The following is a 26,975-nucleotide window of genomic DNA, read 5'->3' as shown; positions in this document are numbered from 1 at the left end:
AGGTTGTTTTGATGAGGTTAAGAAGCTCCTCCCACCTTCCCCCAAGCAGCAGAGCCTAATCTGCGTCAGCAGTAATTGTGAGCCTCGCACAGCTTTTACTGCCAGGGTGAGTGCAAACGATACATCAATATGAGGTATCAAACTGAGACTTAGATGCTCCCTCTAAGTGGCTGCTCATTTCCTGGAGTCATAACATGGGCTAAAGGTTAACTTGCCCGTTTCTCTGTGGAGGAAAAAAAATTTTTAGGGGTGGGAGAAGAACGGGAGAGAATTGCTTCATATCCTGCCCTACCTAGAGGAACTGAATTAGGTATAGCATGATATTTGTTCAGATCTCTCCCCACCACCCCCACCCCCAAACTGGATTATTTTGCTAATCAGACTTCAGTGCATCGAAGATAAAAGAGAGAGAATCTGTTGCCTAGATAGGAGGCTTTAATGAGCAGCTGCGCCCCTGGGGACTGCAAGCTGAAGTCGAAGGCTGCTGCTTTCCGGTCTCTTGTCATTTCTTCACTTCTTCCTTTGCCTCCTTTCTCTTCGACCCGCCCCCCCCTCCATGGGCCTAAGCGAGCGGGAACTGTCCAAGGTGCTAGAATGCTGGCTGCTCGGCTGCTGAATGCAAGAGGATTGCCGAAAAAGAGGCGCACCAGATTACTGCTGATAGCCGAAGGTAGGCTCGCTCTTTGTTTGAGAATCCCTGATTAATCAACAACAGCATCAACCAACAGAGAGGGAGAGGGAGCGAGAGAGAAAGACTGCCTGTAGTCACAGGGAGAGACGCAGAGACAGAGAGAGACTGTTTCAGATCTTCAGTGTTTAGGTGGCAATGAGAGCGACCGAGAGCATCCTTTTCTGCCGCAAGAAGCCATTTGAATAGGATGTGTTCTGTCCCTTCTTTTCCTTTCTTTTGGTCTTCGCAGCGTCCACTCCAATGAGGCACCTCAGTCACCTTTGTATCATCGCATATGTTGGTGCTGTAATCTTCTGTGTGGTGAAGTGGATACAAAAAAAATCCTCCCATTTCTTTTCTGTTGGACTTCAAAGCAGGGTCCTGTTGGTGCCCCCCTGATACCTTAGCTCTCCGTTCTCTGCATGTGGATTTAAGATGCCTGGTCCCATCCTTTGCCCTGCTGCATTTTGGAAACTCAAACTTTAAAAGGCAATTTTAATCCTAGACCGAGAAGATCGCTCTCTTTTTAATACAACAAACACCACTGACTACTAGAGATGTAGAATTCTACAATCTGGACATCTTTGCCAAGAAGATCTCAAGCACTTTAATAGAAGAAAAAATAAAACCTGAGCCAATCTGCAAAATCTGTTTTGTATGGTGCTGAAATATTCCTTCAGACTGCACTGAGATAACCTACAGGAAAGGGCTTTTACAGACAAAAGTCACCTTTAATTGTTGCACTTAGCGGTCCCCGGAGGACTTTAATTTTGGTACGTACATGTTATTTTTTAAAAAAAATCTAAGCATGCTAATGCAATACAGTGTTTATCAGAAGGCATGTGTGCAAAAAAAATGGCATGATTTACAACCCAGAAATACCTAACTAGGAACTTTGTCTGGTTTTGGAAACATTAATCAAAGCGCTGCTAAACCAAATAATACTGTAATGTATTTGGAATTATTTTATGCTCTTGTATACATAAGGTTGACTGATAATAGGAACATTTGGTGCCTGGAGTTTTCATTTGTAAAAGCAACACTAAATTATTAAAAGACTCCTTTCTATTTTTCTGACATATTAATTGATAGAAACCTAACAGCGATGTTAGTTACTTATCAGACATGCCACCCCATTAATATTTCACAACACTTTAAATATGTTTCTCTTTAGGCAAAAGATCTCCATTTTATTCCCTTCCCCATACCTTTAAGAACAAGGGAAACATATTCTCAAGTAAAATGCTTTCTTCCAAGTTAAAATGCAGGTTGCTCCGGTAGGGTAGGGATAATTGTAATCTCCTAATTATAAGAAGTAGAAGAGGAAGCCAGTTACATGTTACTTGCATGTTAGGAAATTGCATATTTGGGAGCAAATCACATGGTTAAAGAGCTCCATAACAAAAGTGACTTCTTATTCCCAAGTAAACAGCCAACAGTACTTGGAATTCAGGCCAACCCAAATTCACAAGGGTTGTGAAGCCTTTCCATTCAGAAAGAACGATTGTAGAAAGGTACACCTTGAAAGATGTAGGGAAACTTTTTTTCCTGAGGAATGCAGGATATTTCTCATCCCTCAGAAGGAGTTATTTTTATGCTTTCACTGCTTTCAAGATGTATCTTGTTTGAGTTGGCACACATGATTTCCACTTACAACAAAGGCATCCAATTGCCGAAGTCTAATTCCTGGCTCCCATGAGGAACAAGCATGTGGAATTGGAAGACATGCCCTTTAAAAAAAAAAACAAGGTTAAAAATTAACAAGGCAGGAGCCAGACGTCTTATAAGAGAGCATCACAGACAAAATGGCTATCAGAGAAATAATTTATCTTCTGAAAGCCATAAATGGCAGAAACTTTCCAGAAGGGGAACCCTCCCCCCCGCGGCCGCTACAAATACACTGATGCCATTAGGTCATTGGCAACAGTGCTGTGGTCAGCAGTCTGTAGGAAATGGAATGTGGCCTGGTCTCTTTGCGCTTACTGTCTTGTAAACAATTCAGGCAGTGCAGCATGATATGAAAGGGGAGTTTGAACACTCATATTGGAATGATAGTTGACATCTATGGTTAAGGTATTGTACTTTGCTGCTCTAATTGTCAGACTTAGAAATGCACGTGCAAGTAAACACGCAGAGGTGAGAGACACAACAGAAATGGTTCTCCAGTTCTTGGAAGGCTGGGATTGTATCACGTGAACTATGTGGCTCTCCACTTTACATTCTTCCATCTATCTGAGAAAAGAGCAAGCAGCGCTTTCAAATATGATGTGTAGCCATTAAAACCAATTGGAAATGTGCCATTTATATCACATAGGAAAGGTCTCCGTTATAACAACTATCCTCTTTTCAACCTCCCCCCCGCCCCAGCGCCCAGTATGTCTTTTAATATGGGTGGAATTGCACATGGAAATTGCAGGACGGTAAACTCTTGCAGTTTAACAAATGCATATGGCAAGCAGTTTGTGTAAAGAGGCTTCCTGTGTTGTTTTTGTTTTTGTTTTACTTTAAAGTGCAAACTGGAAAAATAAGAGGAACTCCTCTTTTTGCACTTGTAAAAATCAACAGGAAATTTGCAGGGAGCTGCTAACCTATTGCGATTTGCCCGTGTACATTAGCTCAATCTACACATTCAGCAAAGCATACCAGGCAATCTTTAGGACGGTAACCACTTTACCGAGTGCAGTCGAATCCCAGAGGCTCTTTGTATACTCATGAGCTCTGATGCATACTGGACTCCTACTTCTAACCGGCTCCTCCAACTATTTCAGTCAGGACTAAGTGGGTCATATCCCTCTGCTTGTGAAGAATTTCCCCAACCATTGAAACAAATGGGTATTTAAATACAGGAACATCTTACACATGCTAGATCAGAACTGAACACCCCAATGTACTTGTAAACATGTGAAATAGCATGTCATAACCCCAGTGGGATCATAGCGGGTGAACTATAGTTCAGTGCTGGAACACTTGCTTTCCCTGTGAACATCCCAATGTCAATCCCTAGCATCTTGGGTAGTAGCTGTTAGGAAAGGTCTTACTCTGCCAGAGACTATGGACAGCTGCTGTCATTCACAATGCTAAGGAACATGGACCAATGGTCTGACTCAACATAAGCCAGCATCATATGTTAATGTCAACAAAACTCCGGCCATCTGCTTGGTGGAAGGGCAAGTGGGAGAAGGGAACTAAATCAGCCCTCCTCCCTACTCCCACATCATGTCGAGATTAAAACTACATGTACAGAGGAGCACACTGCCGGATGAGGTCAGAAAAGGTACATACAGCACCTATTTACATGTATGTGCATAATTTTTCCTCTAGCTGGGGATAGGCCTAGCTGGATTGTGGCCCAAACATTTACTTGATGCTCCTTTGTATTCATTTTTTACTTTACTTAGATGGCCTTTCCATTTGAATTTTACAAGTTGTTCATCATATCAGGAACACATTTTCAAAAGGCAGAGAGGCTTGATTGCCTCATTGCCGGGTTGCAAACTCACTCAATTATTTATTCATGTTTACAGAAATTGCACATGAATTGTTATAATGATATTGGAGTTAGTCATGGAAACACTCACAGGGAAAAATATTATTCACTGAACTGCTTGACCTCATGATAAACAGGCAGGAACAGCAAATGTTAAAAATAAAATATTCTCTGGTGAGCTTCATTTCTTCCCTGCTGACAAATGACTGGACTGGCTGATTGTATCAGTGCAATCCTATCCAGAGTTACTCCAGTCTAAACCCTTTGGTTTGAATGGCTTTAGACTGGAGTAACTTGGCATAGGATTGCACTATAAAATACTTTATGCTGTCCTGCAACGGCATCTGCGTTCTGGCTGGGAGATGAAAAGAAGGTGGTGAGCATTTTATACCATGGTATACTTTAAAAAACAAACCCTAATAACCTTAAGTGACTACAGAAATAATCAGACCCTTCCCCAGACAATCAGTCAAACTGCACAGAGAATGTAATTGAACCATGCAGTGTTCCATCTTTTTATTCTGGTTTCTGAAGAAGAAGTTCATTTTTATACCCTGCTTTTCTTTACCTTAAAAACTCTCAAAGCACCTTAAAACCACAATCCCTTCCTCTCCCCACAACAGGCACCTTGTGAGGTAGGTAGGACTGAGAGACTTCTGAGAGAACTGTGACTGGCCCAAGGTCACCCAGCAGGCTTCATGTGGAAGAGTGAGGAATCCAACCCAGTTCTCCAGATTAGAGTCTGCCGCTCTTAACCACTTCGCCATGCCAGCTCTTCTGCAGCCAGCATGGTGCAGTGGTTTGGAGTGGTGGACTCTGATCTGGAGAACCGGGTTTGATTCTCAGCTCCTCCACATGAGCAGCGGAGGCTAATCTGGTGAACTGGATTTGTTTCCCCACTCCTGCACACGAAGCCAGCTGGGTGACCTTGGGCAAGTCACAACTCTGTTAGAGCTCTCTCAGCCCCACCTATCTCACAGGGTATCTGTTGTGGGGAGGTGAATAGAAGGTGCTTGTAAGCCGGTTTGAGTCTCCCTAAAGTGGTAGTTAAAGTCAGCATATAAAAACCAACTCTTCTTCTTCACATGTACACATGAAGCTGCCATATAGTGAGTCAGCCCCTTGGTCTATCAAGGCCATTACTGTCTCCTTTGACTGGCTCCCCAGATTCTCAGATAGGGCCTTTCACATGACCTGCTACCTATTCCTTTTAACTTTCTATTACAACATATATTTTAAGAAATCTAATATATCCAATAGTAATTACAAAACCAACACAACTGAACCTCAAATGACCAAACCAACGATCAAATTATTATAGACTTTGTCTCATCCATTATACTGGAGGGAGCTAGTGTAGTGCAGAGGCTAACAGTCCGACAGCCAAAGCAGATCCTAAGCATTAATGCAATGACTTAAATTGCCTTAGAAAGATGTCAGTCTGCTTAGGATTGCTCTGAAACTGGTGAACCAGGAACACCTGCTTCAGAGCTCACCTCTGGCATGAATGTTGCTTTTATCAAATTGTTATTCTTTCAGTTTCTGCCAGTAATATGGGGATGATAACGCCAACCCAATCTTCAGGGTTATGAAATACCTGGAAAAGGATGACTGAGAAGCACAGTGAATACTGTGTGTGATATAAATGCCCTGTATAATAATAATATGCTTTATTAGAGGTGTGGATACTTGGACATTGTAGATGTTGAAGAACCAAAGTGACTCCGAGGGACCCTTGTAGTTACAAAAAGTTCATTATATTTATGTTTAGCCTCCATCAACAGCACATTATTTATTTATTTGTCATCAGGCTCACTGATGTTCATCCAAAGCGCGTTTCCTCAAACTGGTTCCAAGAGACCAATCAGCCCACTTAAACTGACAGATGTGGGTGTTACTTGATTTAATCCCAATTGACTTAAATCCAGGTACTTCAGTTTAATTGAATTGTGTAAGGCTGTAAGACTCAAAAAGCATTCTTTAGAAAATAATAGGCCTTATGGGGAACTGTAAATATTTCTCATTGGGCGGACCCACTAGTACTTTCAGTCTGGGGGGAAAAACCCAGACCTATGAAAAACAATCTATGTACATATCAATTGGTTTAAAAATTAGCTCATACACCTTCTATCAGCTCTCATTGCAATATAAGGCTATAATTTAAAACTATGCTCTTGACTCACTATCCCATTTGCTCATGGATAGTCAGGACCAATCAATGATCCATTTCAATTTAGTAAACTTTTCTATTCCAATGGACTCAATTAACGCATGCACCATAGCTCTTTAAGGGCCAAACTACATGTTTGGATTTTTAATGAGCTGGGTTCCCTCAGTTACACAGCAGCTGCAGGGAACGGCTTTGAAAAAAATAAGGAGTGTCCAAATGGTCCTGGGAAATTGCTATGGGAGGAGAAAGGGCTCCAGCATTCCCTCCAAGAGTTTTCCCTGCACAGAAACAGTGCTGGGGCAAGTCGGCATATGGCAGTTGGCATTTAAAAACCAATTCTTCCTCTTCTTCCTCCTCCTTTTTGTCCTCTTCTCTGCTGCTCTATGTGGAATATTCTGTGATTGTGGAGCAGCAACAATGGGGGAATAACTTCTCCCCAGAACTGTTTCCACATGGGAAATGGCTTGAGGTGGAAGGCAGGAGCCCTTTCTCCCCTCATGGTGGGATTCTGAGCCCATTTGGGCTCCCCCTTATTTTTAAAAAGTCATTCCCTGTAACTGCTCTGCAGGTGTAGGGAACCTAAGCTGCATCCATGGAACCTGGACCCAACTTGTTAAAAACCCGAAAGTGTGGTTTGGCCCTAAACCGTCTGCTGGTAGAACATTGCACCAGTTAATATATGGATTAGCACTCAAGGGAGCGTTCAGAGGTTGATGCATTTGGCTTGGGAAACTGTTGGAATAAGGATAATCTAATACACTTGGATGCATGTATGGATCGGATGTGCACACATCACTGGACAGCAGCCAAGATCCATACATTGATATTTCTATAAAACCATAGAAAGGGTGTCTTACAAAATTTAATGTGCTAAAGGAAACAAAAGAGCTCCACGTGCTATAAATTCAGTCACATTTCCAAACTGTCGATGTACTCTTTCTTTCTTACTTACTTACTCAAAAAAAAAAAAACCTAGCAAGCAGAAAGCAATTTATTTTTCTGGGCTTGTTTTTTGTGTTCTGTCATCTCACAGGAAGTGTTTGCCTCTGTTTATTATTTTCCACAAGATGATGAGTTCTAATCAGGAGGAGGTCACTTTGGACACTTTTCTCCAGTATATTGAAGATATGGGCATGAAGGCCTACGATGGCTTGGTGATACAGAACGCGTCCGACATTGCTCGAGAGAACGATCGCATGAGGAATGAAACAAACCTGGCATACTTGAAAGAAAAGAACGAAAAACGCCGGAAACAAGAAGAAGCAATAAAACGGTAACAATATTTAACCAGTAGGAATAATTGGTCAAGGGGAAATAGGCCTGTTAGGAATCTTCCGTAGACACACAGTCTGCATGGTTGGTTAAAGATGAAAAGGCCAGGTCTGCCTGGTACCTTGATATGTCTTGTCAATTGACTAACATTGGATTTCAAGAGAGCAAGTAGGCCAATGTGACAGATGAACTCATAGACTGGCTTGACCGCTAGAAGTGCAGATAGTGAACAGTGCAACTGCAGAGAACAGCAAGACCTGTTCCTGGCATATAGGTAGATTTGGCCAGTCCATCAGGCAACATGGAAGGAAGGCACTCTGTCTTCTCACTTCCTGGCCCCATGAAAGAACAGGCCAAAATGGAGGAGAAAAGAATGATGTAAGCAGTGTTGGGACCACACTGGGGGGAGAGGTGGAGTATAAATGAAGTTAATAAATAAACACCACAGCCTAAACACAGGTCCCTCACTTGCCAGTGGACTGACAAGGATTCAGCTGCAACCCAGAATCTCACATGTAGACAGGTGATTTTATCACTGGCTCTGAGAACTTTGTTGGCGCTTACAGAGAGCTTGTTTTTTCCAATTACATCTGTCATAGGCACCATCAGAGAAGCCTGGTTTTCAAGGGCTGGTCTCCATCAAGGATTGAAGGGTTCGGTCATGACTCAAAAAAACCCCAAGTAAATATGTTATACCTAAATGGTTTCTTGGTAGCTTTTGGTGCTGCAGTTCCCCACTACTGAAAATGCAAGTTACTTTGGAAAGTGAGCAGTGGTTTGCTTCACTGGTGGTGTAATCTGCACTGGTGAACTTTACAGTGAAGGCTTGCATGTAAATGCCACATTGAGACTTTTGTTGTTGTTGTTGTTGATCAAATGAATGTGGGATTGCACAGAAAGTGTATTTCTGGATGGGAGGGCTGAACATTTGTATACTATCAAGTATTTTAAATGAAAAGTGTTTATTCTTCATAACAAGATTTTTATAACAAAATACAATTCGGGATTTTTTAAAATTTATGTTTCCATTGGAGAGTCATGAATGATGACGTGGCTGGGATTGTGTTCATCTAATTTGGGTGAAAAGTGCTGTCAGGTTGCAGCCAACTCATGGTGACCCCCATAGGCTTTTCAAGGCAAGAGACGAACAGAGGTGGTTTGCAATTGCCTGCCTCTGCTTAGCAACCCTCGACTTCCTCGGTGGTCATCCCATCCAAGTACTAATCAGGGTTGATACTGCTTAGCTTCTGAGATCTGACAAAACTGGGCTAGTCCGGGCCAGCAACTTTTAAAGCAAGGTTCACATTTTTCATATAGGCAAGGCATGTACACTTGATTGCTTAAGAGCCACGTCACACAAGGGATTGGATCCCATAGATCCATTCCACTAACTATAGCTTCACGGATACATCTGTTTTGGCACCACCCATTTTGACTAGCATTGGCTCTTGGGCCAAGAAAGTTCTTTTCAACATCAACTCCCTGAGATCCTTTACATGGAGAGGGAACAGCTGTGCCTCAACGGGAGAGCAAATGCTTTGCATGCAGAAGGTCCTCAGTTCACTGGAGTTTTTTTCCTGTGGCTTTCCCACTAATAATGTTTCTAAAATGTGGGGATATTCTTAGAACAATAGAATTCCAGTTTTAGTATCAATCTAGTGATTCAAACATGCAGTGAACAATGAACACTATACATAAATAAAGTCGTCATTTGCCATAAAAGCCAATGATTGAGAGCACTAAGGGTATGAACTTTGTCTATTCCTCCCCAACACATGCCAAGAATCAACTCATTTTTTTCATATTTGAGCTAAACAGTTTTCAGAATAAGAATATTGAATAATAGATCTAATTATGTTCCCCAGCTGTGGCTCATTCTCCGAGGTACATGTGAATGATATACAGATTATGCTTATTTTACATGCAAATCAGGCACAGCAATCACACTTGTAACATAGTTCCAACATGGTCTTCAGTGCTAAAGAAGTTTGTCTCTGTTTGATCTAGAATGTTTTAATAACGGAGGGTATTGCATTTATTTGGACTGGCCTGGGAAGAAGTCTATTCTTTCCAAGCACATTGGAGAGCCTAGTTTTAATTATATACAGGACATGGTTTTGAGTGCTTGATAGATTAGGAACAAAACAGTGAACAGACTATCTATTAATCTCCAGACGGTCCTGTCTGGTACACCAGCATCATTGCTCCCTATGCAGCAGCCGTTTGTGTGTGTGTGTGTGTGTGTGTGTGTGTGTGCGTGGTTGGTTAGTTGGGTGCTTTGGCAGCAGAGGAGAGGAAGAACGTATAATGTACAGGAGGTTTTCTGGCATTTCCCTCCTCTTTTTTTGCTTAGAAGAAGCAAAATATTTTTTCTTGATGTGTTTGTTGGGTGGCAAAATGTACATGTTCTGTATGTGGCTCAATGACTGAAACATCCATGCTGAGCTGAAGCTGAGAGAGCCATCAGACTTCATATATATTACAGACATTTCACACCACTTCATGTTGCATTACTTTAAACAATATACCTTTCAATGGGGACAGTCAGCTTTTTTATATTATGAGTGATAAGCTATCGAGTGATGGTCAAGCACGTATGAATAACTCCGTCAGTTAGGAGGGTGGGTGGCTTGCTTTACCGCATTTTCACAACTGGTAAGTGGATGTAGGGAGGTTTGTGTAGTCTGGTTGGAGCCATATCTCTTTTGTCTGGTGAAGTGTAGCTGGAAGAAATGAAGTAGGGGTCTTGTGACCCTTTAAAAACTAACCTCCACATTAAGGGGTAGTAAATAACCTCTTAGCCCTGACCTAGATGGCCCAGGCTAGCCTGATCTCGTCAGATCTCAGAAGCTAAGCAGGGTCGGCCCTGGTTAGTATTTGGATGGGAGACCACCAAGGAATACCAGGGTTGCTGTGCAGAGGAAGGCACTGGCAAACCACCTCTGTTAGTCTCTTGCCATGAACCCCTTCCCCCCCAAAAAAGGGGTTGCCAAAAGTCGGCTGCGACTTGACGGCACTTTACACACACACAAATAACTTCTCAACACCAATGTTAGGAAGGCCTTGTCCTCCATGCTCAGTTTGCTGGCACCCCAGGGGAACTTGTTGGCCCTTGTGTGAAAGAGGACACTGCCTTGGTCTGGTCCAGCAAGACTCTTCTTAACTTCTTAACAAGGATTTTTTTTTAAATTTCCATCAAAATGTTTGTGAACGATAGCCCCCTCGAAAGCTAATGCTGGGGCAAACACTTTCTGGTCTTGAAGATGCCACAAGACTCCTGTTTATTTTTGTCACAAAACACTAATGAGACGGGGCCCTCTGGAAGAATTAGCACTGAAGAAATTAGATTGTTCTGAGCATAGTTAAATGACACTGGTTTGCTAAATGAACACTGATTTGCTTTCCCTACTGAGATTACGTGTTTGGCTGTAGTTGACAGTAGACCTTTGGAATTCCAATATGGAAGTGTTTTATGAGGAGCTGATGGTGTCCTGGGTATAGGAGCTGGCATATTTTCACACAGTTGCTCTGCTAATGTTGTATAAAAAGAGCACACTGGGCTGCCATCTTGCCCAGGAAGCTTATTTTATCAATTTCTTTCTTTTATTTATTTAGAACAGTTAGCCTGGATTTTTCCTAAAAATCTCAAGGTGGCTATTTCAGGTTATTATTTCACTATGATACATGCCTATGCATAAGACCGCAGCATAAATTTGCTTTCAGAAAGGTACTGCTTTTCAGAATTGTGCAGTAGTTATTTCTAAACAGTTATTAAAATGGTGATGTCACTTAACACAAGCATACAAGAAGAAGCGCATACAGCACATCCTTGCACTGCACAATGTGCCCTAAAACATTTCAGGAGTGGAAGGAAAAGTAATGCATTGATGAATGACAATGGTATTAACAATACTTTTGGCAGGACACAATTTATGGCAACACAGATTATTACAAGAGGCTAATTCTAAGGGGGAAAACACACCTGAGAAGAAATCTTTCCCAGTAAGCTAGTATTAAGATATCTATCCTCTGCATACAGTTAAGTCTTTGTTTCTTGCTGACCTAATTTTAGTCTAGCACTCAGCATTCATGCAAAGAATATCCGATTCATATGGTGATTAAGAGAAAACCCAATAAAATAATGTTGTCTTTTTAAAGCTTTTCTGTGTCTGAACATTTCACTGGGTTTTTTTTAATTAGCAGTGTTTATTTCATCATCATTTGCAGTCCCAAATTTTCTATGGAACAAGAAACTGTTTCAATTATTACTGGAAATGCGTTCATTGCTAGTTTTGAGTTATGTATATTGCCTACTGTTAATATATCATAGTACAACAATTGCTGGGGGCTTTACTTCTGGATATTAATGTCAGAGCAGCTGCATCAGTTCACAATGCAGTAATGACATTGGGTATTTTTGGCTTACCTGCGGGCACTCATGGTGCTAGAGCTTTGCCTGCCAGAATATTTGTAGCTGAAGCAGACATTCAGACAGTGAACTTCATATGTCACTCAACTTTGCCATGTTCATCCTGTACGTTGTTCTATTTTTAAAACAGCTGGTAATAACATTTTAAAATGCACAACTGTAAAAATGCCTGACTGCAAAAACTCCCCTCACAGTAGCCAGCTGTGCGGCCTACTTACCGTATTTGGATAATTTAATTGAGACATCAACAACAACAAAAATCTAAATGAGTTCATTATGGGGGTATGTGTTATCACATAGCCAGTGCGGATGTGCACTTGGATATACCCAGTCTGAATATATATCCAAAAGAAAATACCTTATTGATATTTTCTGGATATATTCAGGTCTCCAGATGGTATCTGGGATTTTTCGAGATACCAGGAAATGTATGTGTGTGTGTGAAGTGTTGTCAAGTTGCTTCCAACTTATGGCAACCCTCTGGATTAATGACCTCCAAACAGCCCATTCCTGACTTCTGAGGATGAAAGTCCTCAAGAGGCCAAGAAGGGGCTGCGCCGCTGTTGGGCGCCCCCATGTTAGCGCCCGGGCTACTTACACCATTGTGAGTGGCCCCAACGCTGGTGGGAAGGTGCGGCAGCGCTGCCCTGGGATGCCAGCCGGGTCTTCCGCCAGCGTCCCACTGGTGTAAAGGCCCATGCTGGCATCCCGAGGGGCGGCGTTCTGGAATCCCCTGGGTGTGCCGGGGGTGGAGCTGCCTATAGGCAGCTTCCTGTCCCCATTTGGCCCAGAACGCCAGTGCTGAGAATGGCGTTGCTGCAACTGCTTTTTAGCAGGCACAACATTGCTGTTCTCTATGGGGCAAAAAGGGCCATTTTTACAAAAAAAGCCTCCAAAAGGCTTTTTTCCTTTTTTTTGGCAGCCGTGAAACGGCTTTGGAAGCACCACAGCAGCGGCCATGCCACAGCCATGCCGCCTCTGGCCACCAAAAGCTCAAGAATGGGTTGAAAATGTCCTATCATTAACAGCTTTGTTCAGGTCTTGCAAACTGAAGGCCATGGCTTTCTTGATTACGTCAATCCATCTCACATTGGGCTTTCATCTTTTCCTTCTGCCTACAACATTTTCTAGCATTACTGTCTTTTCCAGGGAGTCTTGTCTTCTCATAATGTGATCAAAGTATGATAGCCTCAGTTTGACCATTTTAGCTTCTAGATACTGGGAGATGGGTTCCAAACAATCCCAGAAATATTCGGGAGTAAAGTATCGGGAGCCAGCATTTTAAGTTTCCCAGCACTGTTTTTTCTTTAAGTTAACTGTGTGTCTGTGTCTTCCCAGGACTTGGTATCAGTTTACCCTATTGTACTGGCTTTGATTCTGTCCTTTGAAATTGGTTTTGTTGGTCTTGCAACATTGTGTTCTTTGCTCCAGTTGGTTTGTGTCGGGTTTGTGATTTGCAGTGGATTCTCTGGTTTAACATAACCCTAAATTATTGGGTTGTACAGTGGCTTGGATTGTCTAATTTTACATTTGCTGAGCTTACAACAGAGTTCCTATTATGTTTGGCTTGGAGGATTCTCTGGTTTGACATTGGGGTAGATTCTCAGGTTGTTCCTTTGTTGTGTTAGGCTTGTCACATTGTCCCACACTTCTGCTGGGACTCCCTGGTTCTGCATTGTTTCTTTGGGCGCGTTGTTTCTGCCTGTTTTGAGAGGCATTTGGCCAGTGGTTGCTTTGCTTGCTGTTGTGTCACTGGCTATTCTTTGTCCTGCAGAAAGAATAGACCCCCCCCCATAGGAAAAAATGGAATATTGCTGGGAACACCTTGTTCAGGAACTCATAGAATTGAACCTTTTTGTTCTAATTCCCTTGATTGTTGAGGATTATTTAACAGTCAGGCACCAGCAGCTCTACTGCAAAGTTGGTGCAATTTGGTTGAAAAATAACTCCTCCACCCCTCCAGAAAATCCATTTTTGTTAGGTGCATGTCCCTAATAGGGAGGGAGGGAGAATGCTCGTTAATGAATGTTTATGCATTACCATTTAGAGAGCGCCTGAATGGAAAAAGAAAAGGAATGTAGCCGCAAAGAATGTTGTCCTGTTTGTAGCATTGCAATGACACCATGTGCAGCTTTGTTTTTGCTCATTGCTGGGAATAAGTAGACAGATGTTGTAAAGGAGGAGGAGCTTGGCAGCAGTTTTCATCCTGTGCTAGAGCTAACAGAAATGGGCCAGCCGGGCACTAGCAGAGTTAAGCTCTTGTACGGAAGAAGTAATTGTAATGAACAGCTGTCATCTCAACCTCTCATTATTCATGGCAAGCCAAACATCGAAGACCAACCCATCGGCAAGTGTAAGAGCATGTCTTACTTCTGGGGGGGTGCGGAGGGGGAAGCTGCTTTCATTCCCTTTTACATTAGCATTTGTGTATAGATAGAAAAATAGAAAAAGAGAGAGAAGGAAATGACAGAGGAGAGATGTAAAAATTTAGAAAGACTAAAGGAATTTAGAGGTAGTTGAGTCTCTTTGATACTTCAAATACCAAGGGCTGTTGACATATAATTTATTTGCTGTTAGTTAAGATCCTGCCTTAGCAGGTGAAAAACCCAAACAACACCATAAATTTGGAATAACAATACACCCCCAAATATATTTTATTTGGAAGTAAATCCCATTGATGTCAAGAAACCATACACAACAAATAGTACTGCATGTTATGTTTCCCCAGAATCTTCACAATCAAATATGTTATTGCGCTGGGAACTTAATCGAAGGCATGACTAGGCCCTACTTGGGATCAGGACTGTAGCATAAGAGGAGAGGAGGCTGTAATCTCCCCTTGCTCTGTTTTCCCATCCTGAAACAGCCTTGGGGAGCTGCTATGTGCCTTACTGGGTGAGGCTCCACATGAGCTGATGGGGTACACCTGTACTTCCCCAATGGGGCAAAGAGTACCCTACGGAGCAATTTGGGGTCAGGAAAATATTATTTCCCCCTCCTCCACTATTTCCTCTTTCCCCTTTCTGAAATCCCCCATAGTCTTGTCGAAGGCTTTCATGGTCAGAGTTCATTGGTTCTTGTAGGTTATCCGGCCTGTGTAACCATGGTCTTTAGGGCTGTCAATTCAGTTCGGCCCGAACTGAAAATCAACCGAATTTCCCCTGATTCGGTGCTTTTCTGTTCGGACGGATCCGAACTCAAAACTGGCGGGCAACCGGGGGGGCCGAATTCAGCGAGTTCGGGAGTTCGCGAATAAATTCGGCCAATTCGGCGGTCAGTAAGCAGCATAACCGTCAGTAAGCAGCATTCTCCTCCCCCGGCCAATCGGTGGGCAAGCTGGGTCTTCTTCTGGCCAATCAGTCAGGATTGAGTACTGGAGGAATCAGCTGATGTGCGGCCCGGCCAGGGAGAGAGAGAGAGAGCGAAATCCTTGTGTGTGTGTGGGGGGGTGCTTGTGCACATTTGCTCCTTTCTGTGGCTGCAGGGGGCGCATTTTTTGGGGTACAGACACAAAACTTTCACTGGAACTTCAGATGAAGCTTCTTAAGGTACCCCCCAAGTTTTGTAAACATTGGGTCAGGGAGTCCTAAGATATGGGCTCCCCCTTTTTCTTTCCATGGCTGCAGGGGGCGCATTTTTGGGGGTACAGATCCCAAACTTTGAGCGGAGTTTCAGACCAGTGTTATTAAGATACCCCCCAAGTTTTGTAAACATTGGGTCAGGGGGTCTCGAGATATGGGCTCTCCCCCTTTTCCCTCCCCCCCTTTTCCATTTATGTGGCTGCAGGGGGCGCTTTTTTGGGGGGGGATATAGCCCCCAAACCTTTAGCATAGCTTCAGTGAATTATTCTTAAGATACTACCCAAGTTTTGTAAAGATGGGGTTCAGTGGGGGCAGAAATATCGCCTCCCCCCTTTTCTCTTTCCATGGCTGCAGGGGGCGCATTTTTGGGGGTGCAGATCCCAAACTTTGAGCAGAGTTTCAGACCAGTGTTCTTAAGATACCCCCCAAGTTTTGTGAACATTGGGTCAGGGAGTCCCGAGATATGGGCTCCCCCCTTTTTCTTTCCATGGCTGCAGGGGGCGCATTTTTGGGGGTACAGATCCCAAACTTTGAGAGGAGTTTCAGACCAGTGTTCTTAAGATACCCCCCAAGTTTTGTAAACATTGGGTCAGGGGGTCTCGAGATATGGGCTCTCCCCCTTTTCCCTCCCCTTTTTTTCCATTTATGTGGCTGCAGGGGGCGCTTTTTTGGGGATATAGCCCCCAAACTTTTAGCATAGCTTCAGTGAATTATTCTTAAGATACTACCCAAGTTTTGTAAAGATGGGTTCAGTGGGGGCAGAAATATCGCCTCCCCCCTTTTTCTCTTTCCATGGCTGCAGGGGGCGCATTTTTGGGGGTGCAGATCCCAAACTTTGAGCGGAGTTTCAGACCAGTGTTCTTAAGATACCCCCCAAGTTTTGTGAACATTGGGTCAGGGGGTCCCGAGATATGGGCTTTCCCCTTTCCCCTTTTCCCTATTGGGATGAATGGATCCGATCCTGTGCATCTTCTCCAGAGCAAAACGTTCCATGCCTAATTGGAATCATCTTGGATTATTTACAAGTCCTCTCTTCAGCCCCTCTTGATGGAACAGAAGACAGCCACAGTAAGACCCCTTTGGGGGCTTTAATCTATAATTTTTCTCCTTTGTATGTGTGTGTGTGTGGGGGGAAAGCAGAGTCTGTGTGTGTGTGGGGAGGGAGCAGTTTCTGTGGGTGGGGGGGAAGCCAAAGGGGGCTTTTGTCGGTTCTGCCTGGGGTGTGTGTCCCCCCTCGAGTCTCTCGCTCCCTGGTTTGAGGGGGGAGGTTTCAGTTGTGTGTTGCAAAGGTGTTGTTTAACAAGGTTGTGTTTGCAGTTGTTTTGCTAATTTCTCCGCTGTTGTCGGGGCTGGGAGTTTTGTGCGTGGGCGGCAAGCTCTGCTGAGAGATGCACATTAAGGGTGGGGGGGACCCCTTTCAGGGCCCATATCTCAACCCCCCCTGACCCAATCTTTACAAAACTTGGGGAGTCTTTCAATAAACGTCCTTTGAAGCCCTGCCAAATGTTTGGGACCTCTAAGCCCAAAAATGCCCCCCCGAGCCGCGGAAAGGCGCGGTTGTGTTTTTAATGGCTTTATTCGGCCGAATTTGTTTCCGAACTTTGAATTCCCGCCGAATTGAAGGGATCCGAAGTGGGGGAGTTCGGACTTCGGCACGTACCGAACCCAAAAGGGCCAAATTCGGCCGAATCCGAACTGTACTGAATTTTTTTTTTTGACAGCCCTAGTGGTCTTGGTATTTTCTTTCCTGACGTTTCGCCAGCAGCTGTGGCAGGCATCTTCAGAGGAGTAACACTGAAGGACAGTAAAGTTCTTGATAATGCACATCACCTGTTGATCTCTTACATGCACAGTCTGAGGTTGAAGGGGTTGATGGACAGTATTTCTCTGTAGGGCTGTCGATTTGGTTCCATCCGAACTGAAAAACAGCCGAATTTTCCCCGATTCGGTGGTTTCTAGTTCGGATAGAACCAAAGTAAAAAAAGGGGACGACGACGAGCCGAACTTGGGGACCCCAAATCAGCATTCTCCCACAGCCAATAGGTGGCCAAGCTGGGTCTTCTTCTGGCCAATCATTCGCGGATGAGTGCGTGAGCCCGGCCACTGCAGGGCCCAGGGAGAGAAAGAGAGAGTGTCTCTCTGTGTGTGAGAGAGATCCCCATAAGGGTGATGCGTATGCGTGGTCCTGGGTTGCTGCGCAGCCCGGGGGGGAGAGTGTGTGTGTGTGAGAGAGAGAGATATCCACATGTGGTGGGTGCATGTGCGTGGTCCCGGGTTGCTGTGCGGCTGGGGGAGGGGAGAGAGAGAGAGGCCATTTATGCATGGGAGGTTTTGCTTTGGATTTGCCGCTCTCTAGATGCACATTTTCCCCATCCAAATTCTCAAAACTCAACAATAAGCTCCCATGCAGAGTTTTGAGAATTTGGACGGGGAAAATGTGCATCTAGAGAGCGGCAAATCCAAGGCAAAACCTCCTGTGCATAAATGGCCAGAGAGTCTGTGTGTGTGAGTCTGTATTCCTTCCATTGCTGCTGCTCCTGTGCTGATCGTGAGAGATCCTGAGCTAAGCTGACCTGCTGCTGCTTGCTGGAATCAGATTGGATTACTCCTCCTGACCCCTGCTCTGCTGGAAGAGAAGACATCCATAGTTTGACCCATTTTGGGGCTTTTCTCTATAACTTTTTCCCTGTGTGTGTGTATGTGGGAGGGATTCTGTAGGGGGGGAGCCAAAGGGGGGGCTGTTCTGCTGGGGGGGTTGATTGCCTCTGCGCTGGTTTTTTTTTTTTTTTTGCTGTTTTCACTGGTTGCCACCTTCGTCTGGAGGTCAGTGTGGGTCAGTGAGTCTCTCTCTGGCTGCCTTGTTGTTCTCCTTCATTTGGAATTTGTGTCTTCTTGTCGTGCAGGGGGGGGCTGTTCTGCTTGGGGGGTTGATTGCCTCTGCGCTAATGTGTTTTTTGCTGTTTTTACTGGTTGCCACCTTCGACTGGAGGTCAGTGTGGGTTGGTGAGTCTCTCTCTCTGGCTGCCCCATTCTCCTTCGTTTGGAATTTGCATCTTCTTGTTGCAGGGGCGGAGGGCTGTTCTGCTTGGGGAGGGTTAATTGTCTCTGTGGGCCGTGTCCATTGAATCCGAGCTTTTGCCTTCTTTTGCACGATGGGGGGGAGGGAATGGGGTGTAGCGGGCATGCATGTGTGTATGTGCCAGTGGTGTTGTGTGCCGTACAATGCAGCATCCTGCTTATTCCCCCCTCCCCGCCCCCCCATGGGTGTCCCTGCTCAGGATTTCTCCTTTCCCCTGACAGTGACAGCTCAGCCACGTTGTCTCCTCCCTCAACTCCCCCCACTGGTCTTTGTTGTTCTTGGGTGCCCCAGGGCTGAAGAAGCGGTGACAGGAGGAAGCGAAATGTAGAGGAAAGGGCAGGCAGTCCTGATCCTCCAGCCTGCTTACTCGGAAGTAAGAGCTGCGGTGGGACTTTGTTCCCAAGATAAAGTGGAACGAATTGTAAACAACGCTGCCTTTTATCAGTCCGCAACAACGGGAGGTTTTGCCTTGGATTTACTGCTCTCTAGATGCACATTTTCCCCATCCAAATTTTCAAATCTCAACAATAAGCCCCCTTGCAGAGTTTTGAGAATTTGGCTGGGGAAAATGTGCATCTAGAAAGCGGAAAATCCAAAGCAAAACCTCTCTTACATAAATAGCCAACGAGAAACAATGGGAGGTTTTGCCTTGGATTTGCCACTCTCTAGATGCACATTTCCCCCATCCAAATTTCCAGATCTCAACAATAAGCCCCCCTGCAGAGTTTTGAAAATTCAGATGGGGGAAATGTGCATCTAGAGAGCAGCAAATCCAAAGCAAAACCTCCCATGTATAAATAGCCAATGAGAAACAATGGGAGGTTTTGCCTTGGATTTGCCGCTCTCTAGATGCACATTAAGGATTGCCTGCTCCCATTCATTCCAATGGGCGGATGGGGGGACCCCTTCCATACCCCATAACTTGGAACCCCCAGACCCAATCTTCACCAAACTTGGGGGTTCTTGCAAGTAGGGTCCCTCCAAGCTACCCTGAAAGTTTGGGACCTCTTCCTTAAAAAATGCCCCCCCCCAGAGCCACGGAAAGCCGTGAATGTGCTTTAAATGGCTTTATTCGGCTGAATTTATTCGGGAACGCCAAATTTCATGCCGAATTCCACGAATCCAAATAGGGGGAGTTTGGACTTTGGCATTTCCTGAATAAAAACAGGCTGAATTTTGCCGAGTCCGAATTTTACCGAATTCTTTTTTTCAACAGCCCTATTTCTCTGCACAATTTTCTGTAGGCCATGAAAAGCAAGGTGTGGCTTTTGGCTGTATGGAGGTTTGAGCCAGGGTGGGTTGCCCAAATGTTGGCAAACCCAGTTGGAAAACCTCTCAGGTATGCTGCATGAACTGATTGAGTTTTCATAATGCACAGTTCAGATGTTTTAATAAGTCATAGTTAACCTATGCTTTGGTGACTGTTGTCTTTATTTAGGAGATAAGGACAAATATCATGAAGATGCTAGAAACAAATAAACAAAAAAAACATTCATAGTATACTGATACATTTTTTTTTAAAAATCAGCCCTGGCTAAGACTGTGTTCAGTGAAGTTCGCATTTCGCATATGCTATAGAATTCATGCTTTGTCAATTAGAACATGTCTTAGGTCAGACCTCCAGGACAATAAATCTTGTGATCCATTTATTGTCATAATTTGTGGCTTTGCAGTGGGGTGTCAAGTCAAATCAGGACACTGAACTGAGCACCTTGACCAAGTCAAAAACTGACAAGGAATATAATAGAAAGACGTGGGGGGTGGGGGGTGATGGTGTTGGTCCAATGTACTTTTAGATTATTTCATCATAATCCATAAAGCTGGATAGCAATCTTTAACAAAGGGATTGCGCCATAGTGGGGCAAACTCATTCCAAGCCTCCTATGCTTGTGAGTCTGAGAATACATCCTGAGGTAATTATCATGTCAACATTTAGACAGTAAAGAGTTAGGTGGCATGCAGGAAAACCCAGATGGGGTTGTGATGTGCATTTTCTTTAGCTTGTTGCTTTAAGGGCCCTAGCCTTCTCCTGGAATGTGATTATTTTACAGGACTGAACTGATAGCTGGCCTTAATCAAAGGATTTGTGCTTATGGAGCTAGCATGTCATGCAATCATGACGCAAATCGAAATGGTAGTTTCTTTCCTGATATATGACATAGTGACTCCATTGTACATAAAGTAAATACCGTGATGCACATGCCATTATCTCATGACCTTGTCTAGGCAGGTTATCCCAGACAGAAGGCCATTTACAGCTTTTCTACCCATTGGCAACAAAACAGTTGCTATACAGATACCCTCCAAATGTATTACAGTGTATTTATAAATAATTGAAACGCTCTAGCTGACAAATCCTCTTTCCAAATGCTTGCATCCATATGGCTACCCATATGCAATGAACAGTGAAAAGCTGCAATGGTAATAATTTCACTATAACTATCCTCTTTGGGCATCGAAAAATAAATCTGAAATTTAGAGGCAACACAAGGAATCCTAACAATATTGGTTAACCATAATACTTAAAATAAAGTGAACAGGTAATATAATCACAAATTACCTATTGAAAGAGTGACTTTATTCAGATGAATTCTGTGGGGTAGCATAGCATTTGAGGTCAAAGTACTCTCCTTGATGTGATAACTTAATATGTGCAGGGTGTTTGCTATAAATGGGAATATGCAGATATTCTGTCCCACCAATCTTTGTAGTTCAGGAAGTTGTACACGATGCATCAGTAATAGATACATCATATGATGGTATGATGAAGCCATCCAATCTCTTTTCCTCATGCAGCATCACTGGGTTGTTTCATTTCTAAAGTGCATATGAACTGATAAGAAGTTTTGCAGTTTTTCCGCACCTGTCTCTGGAATACAATATAACTGCCAAGTAGCCCTGAGTATTGCAAAGGAATGTTTCACCTTTCAGTCACTGGCTAAAAATACACTATGGACCAGCCATGAATACACATTATTGCTACCTGTTATGAATCATTCTCTTGCTATAGCCCAGTTCCTAGTAGGACAATACTTACCTTGCTGCCAGGGTACACATCTTACGAATGAAACAGCTTAAGTATAACGGATAGCACTTTGTGTAGCAAAAAGCAAAAGGGGAGGCAATATACAGAAGGGATGAGGAACTTGAGATACTGACAAACAATAATTTTGTAATCAGGATGTAGCTTATGTCTTTCACTGACAGGTGCTGATACTTTGGATATGTGCAGAGATATAATTCATTCAGTAGTCACTTCTTATTTGAATAAACATAAGTTTCTTGAAACAATAGTTCTTAAATTGGAGGAGTTAGGAACAAATACATAGTTTCCCCCATTTTTACTCCTTAAGACTGGTTAGGGACAACCCCCTTAACTTAGGGCTATTTCCCTTAGAACTGGTTAGAGATCACTCTTGTTTCTTAAGAGTTGTTTCCCTTATGGAAGGACACACAAATCAGTCCCCTCACACACAAGATCCTTCTTGATCCTAAATTAATGCGATCTTCTAACTCCAGCTGCCAGCCTCAACCGTCAGCTTCAACAGTCAGATATCAACTGTCAGGTTCTAATGGTCTCTCTCAACTGCCACTTATAGAATTCTTAAGGTTCTTTCTTTTCGAACCTCCTGTCACTCAAGGTTCTATGACCGGGACAACTCATCCTTATGCAGCTGTCCATCACACCCTCCATGTTCCATCATGGCAGCTACAGAAGTTCAGAGTCGACAGATATGGAAATTGTAGAAGCCAGTTAATGCCAAGCTTCCCTTCAAGCCACTGCAGTATGGCTGCCTGGAATCAACAGGGCCAACCTATCTATTGGGGTTATGGGACTTTACTCCCTCCAAGGCATTAGTAAATGTGCTGGCAAGAAGTACATGTATGAGAAATGGGTCTGGAGCATCTTCAGAAAGGGAATAGTATGCATGCCGGATCACTGAAGGAAAGAAGAAGGAAAGAAAGATGGCAGGCAGATAGTTTCAGCTGGTCACATAACAAAATGATCATCTGATTGCTCCATTACATGGCCAGCTTCAGACAATTAATTGTGACAGGCTAACAATCAGACAACTACTTTGTCACAAAGTCAGTTGCAGTCAGTCTTTTGAACTCCTTGTGCAAAATTGGTTGTGTGTAGAAAGAATGGAGAAAAGCTAAGAGAGTCTGCTTCAAAATAGGATCAGAAAGAGTTTGAGTGTAGTAAAATATGAAAGTTCAAGGCAAAAGTAAAACAAAAATTGTAGATTATTTTTTACACTTTTTGAATAGCCAAAATACCAACTCCTAAACAAGTATCTTAGGAATCTAATCTTTTCCCTTTCTGAAACAGGTAAAATGTAATGGTCAAGAAGATTCTAGAGAACATGCTTGAAAGCCTATATAGAGTTTATTATTTGACATTACACCTCTGCTTTAATGGACCATTATAATGTATAATGTTTCTAGATGTTTCTGAAGCAGAAAGACTCCTTCAGACATACACCCGAGAAGCTTTATTGTCTATTAAATTAAGTACATTTCCAGAAGGAATGAAATGTTATTGACAGATGAGAAAATTGAAAAAAACAGAATCTTGATTTGCTGACCAATTACATTCCGAGTTCACTAAAAAGGCCAGATCTCATTAATAAAGGAATACTCTTAGCCAAATGGCCCCATCCATTTGTTGCATATGTTAGCAAAGCCTGCTCTGGTTAGTTTGCTGAATGTTGATCTGCTTCCTTCAGAAAGGCCGGAGTGGCTCCTGACAAACCCTTTTATTACTTGTGACTTGTACAGTAAAGGTCAGGGGAAAGGGTGACATCGCCCAGGGGAGTGATATTAATGCAAAGGACAGGTGCAAAGAACTATAATGACTACAATCCTAAGAATCAGTCCACAGTGACAACAGTGTGAAAACACCCTTTACAACCACTGCCAAATCTGTTGTTAATATTTTATATCACTAGCAGAGTGCATTTCAACATAGGGATGAAGAGAAGACAGGGCTCTGTTGAGACACTTGGTGTTGGGCCTTACGAAGAATCCACCTTTAAACATTTATATTCCTAATTAAATTGCAGAACTCTCAACCACAAGATGTAGTGATGATTACTAGATTAAATAGGGGTTTTTAAAAGGCTTGAATAAATTATATGGAGCGCGGTCTGTTGAAGGATAAGAGCTATGCAAGTTAAAGAAAATCTCCATGTCGGGAGGTACAGAGTTGCCCCCCCCCCCAAATATTCATCTGCAGATGACATTGTTGGTTCAGTCAGGCTACACAGGCTTGTATGAAGGACTGGACTGGACGCTCTTTATCTGGGATGGTTTGTGGAGGGGTGACACATGAGAACATTCGGGGTCAGTCCAGTTATTTACAGAGATAAATAAAACAATGGTAGGTAAATGCATTTAACAAAAACAGCTTTCTTTTTGTTCCCCCTTTGAGGGCAACATTGGCATTTTCAGCCATTACACCCTTTCCTTTATAACAATGGACATTATTTCTTTTCCACTCATCCCGAAAAGCTTTCTACTAGGAACTTTGCTAATAATAAATCTGGCCCATTTCAGGTTATCAGCAGATCACAGAAGGCGACCCTGGGTCAGGTCAGTCAGCTTAGCCTACTTCAGAATGTGTTTGTGAAGATAAACTTGAAGTGGGAAGAGCTATGTACACTACCCTGAGCTCCTTGGGGAAAGGTGGGATGAAAATGTAATAGACAGATATAACATATGAGTACTTTCATAGGATCTTATTTTGAGAAAACATTACAATATCCTCTTAATCCCATCAAATAGGTGATCATCTACTGGATACATGTTTCTTTTGGGGTAAACATTTTAATTCTGAACTTCACCATTGTGTTGAAATCCATCATCTGCTGGGGAAATATTTACTCAAGAGTGGTTACATGGAAATATTATGAAAACATGACTGAGGGAGGGGCTCGACAGATTACCTTGTTGTATGATTGGATTAAAGTTGGCAAATTGTAGGTTTTAAAAATGGGGTTTAGAAAGAGAAACCAAAAACCCTGTGTTAATGATGTGGCCTTTTCCACAAAAGCTCTTCGATTCTAATTTCACTTGATATGCCACGTGAAGTAACTTCAAAGTCTTAACACAATACCCTGAAGAAAGGTTCCATCAAAGTAAAAATAATTTCACACAGAATTTAGTATCAGTAAAACATGTCTTTGGTGAAGTTTAGCATACATGAAGGGGAAATCAAGCATGATGTGTAGGTGAACAGCTAAATTTAAGCCTAGTTCCACTGCTGGTGGTGCGGGGGGCGGGGTGACAAGAAAGAAACAGCCAGTCCTTAAGGATGTCTCCTTAATTGTCAGGCATTGTGGGACTTTGAACCCTGAACTGGGGGCCAGCAGCTGCAGAACCTTTCACTGGGTTCTACCTGACTTGCCTAGCTTCAGAGACAGGTACTGGTCCAATCTCCTCTGAATCACAGTGCCCTTCTAAAGATGGCTAGAAGAGGACACACACCCTGACTAGAAGGATTCGGTGAAAGATACTAAACTGCTAGACTGCAGGATCTAATAAAATTTAGCCTGAAGGTTAAAAGTTGCTCCCTCCTGGCTCAGCCTCCTAGTTTGAGTAACTTGTCCATAGCTGATGGTTCCTGATCCTGACCCCTGCTGGTTTTGTACTTGTGCCATGCCTTTGCCCTAGACTACCTGGACTACCTCCTAGCCTGACCCTGACTTGCCACACTCCATGGACTTGATGGCTATCTCTTATCCTCTGGCTACTTAAGCCTTAGGTGGATTGTGGATTCTTATAGCCTGCTTGACCTGCCACTGCCTCTGAACCTGACTTTAATGAGTAAAGGCACTTAAATAAGAAGCCTCCTATGCTTCCCCAGAGTCCTTTACACTTGGAAGAGATGTTTGGGAAATAGTGATTTGTGCTGGACAATTATGCTGATGAGAGGCAGAATAAGTCTCAGCCATGATCTGTACGTCTTTCCTTGGTATCTCAGGGGAAAGTGGCAAGATCTCCACCCTAGGGCTGTTGGGAAAAAAAAATCAGTATAGTTCAAATTCAGCCGAATTCGGCCCATCTGGATTCGGGATATGCCGAAGTCCGAACTCCCCCGCTTTGGGTCCATGCAATTCGGCGCGAATTCAAAGTTTGGGGAAAAAATTTGGCCGAATAAAGCCATTAAAAACACAACCGTGCCTTTCCGCGGCTCCAGGAAGGGCATTTTTGGGGGTAGAGGTCCCAAACTTTCAGCGGAGCTTCAAAGGACCCTTCTTGCAAGACCCCCCAAGTTTTGTAAAGATTGGGTCGGGGGGGCTGAGATATGGGCCCCGAAAGGGGTCCCCCACCCTTAATGTGCATCTCTGAGCAGAGCTTGCCGCCCACGCACAAAGCTCCCAGCCCCGAAAAACAGCTGAGCTGCAGGGAGCAAGGGCGGGGCAGGTACGAAGAAGTTTGCAAAGCAACACAACTGCAAAGCAACACAACTGCAAAGCAACACAACCATGCAAAGCAACACGTTTGCAACCATGCAAAGCAACACCTGACACCTGGGAATTTGCAAACCATGGAAAGGGACAGAGGCAGCTAGCGATGCATAATGAGCAGGAGGGGGTGGAATTTCCCCTTTTGCATCGGACTCGAGTCGGGACCAGGCAAATGCATTCTTTAAATCACCATTTGAAAACCAGTTTTGAGCAAGAATAAAATAGACCTAACCGATCTTATGAATGAGGGAAAACCTGAGGACACACAACTGAAGCCCTCCCTCAAACCAGGGACACCCCAGGCAGAATGGGCGAAAGCCCCCTTTGACTCCCCCCCACCCACAGAAACTGCTCCCTCCCCCCACACACACAGACTCTGCTTTCCCCCACACACACACACACACAGGAGAAAAATTATAGATTAAAGCCCCCAAAGGGGTCTTACTGTGGCTGTCTTCTGTTCCATCAGGAGGGGCTGGGAGGAATGGGTAATCCAATATGATTCTATTTAAGCACGGGAGGTTTTGCCTTGGATTTGCCGCTCTGGAGATGCATACAGGATCAGGTGATCCATTCATCCCAATAGGGAAAAGGGGAAAGCCCATATCTCGGGATCCCCTGACCCAATGTTTACAAAACTTGGGGGGGGGTCTCTTAAGAAGGCTCGTCTGAAGCTATGCTGAATGTTTGGGGGCTGCACCCCCAAAAATGCACCCCCTGCAGCCACGGAAAGAGAAAAGGGGGAGCCCATATTTCTGCCCCCACTGAACCCATCTTTACAAAACTTGAGGGGTCTCTTAAGAAGGCTTGTCTGA

At 43.7% G+C, this 26,975-nt stretch overlaps 1 protein-coding gene across 3 annotated transcripts in view; it reads left to right on the top strand.

Moving 5' to 3' along the window:
- The first annotated feature begins 518 nt into the window (after positions 1 to 518).
- The window catches only part of NYAP2 (neuronal tyrosine-phosphorylated phosphoinositide-3-kinase adaptor 2), a 197,485-nt gene continuing 171,028 nt past the window's right edge, over positions 519 to 26,975 (top strand). For 2 of the 3 annotated variants that reach the window (XM_056850018.1, XM_056850016.1), the window contains exons 1-2: positions 519 to 1,443; positions 7,361 to 7,600. In XM_056850018.1, the coding sequence (XP_056705996.1) occupies positions 7,395 to 7,600 (206 nt within the window). In that variant the 5' untranslated portion in view covers positions 519 to 1,443; positions 7,361 to 7,394. The remainder of the gene's footprint in view (positions 1,444 to 7,360; positions 7,601 to 26,975) is intronic. The other variant, XM_056850017.1, reaches the window with a different exon arrangement.

Source organism: Euleptes europaea, chromosome 5 (genome assembly GCF_029931775.1).
Source record: "Euleptes europaea isolate rEulEur1 chromosome 5, rEulEur1.hap1, whole genome shotgun sequence".
In the NCBI taxonomy this organism is placed as follows: Eukaryota; Metazoa; Chordata; class Lepidosauria; order Squamata; family Sphaerodactylidae; genus Euleptes; species Euleptes europaea.
Note: the sequence above shows the minus strand (reverse complement) of the source record. Positions and strands in the feature narration are given on the sequence as shown.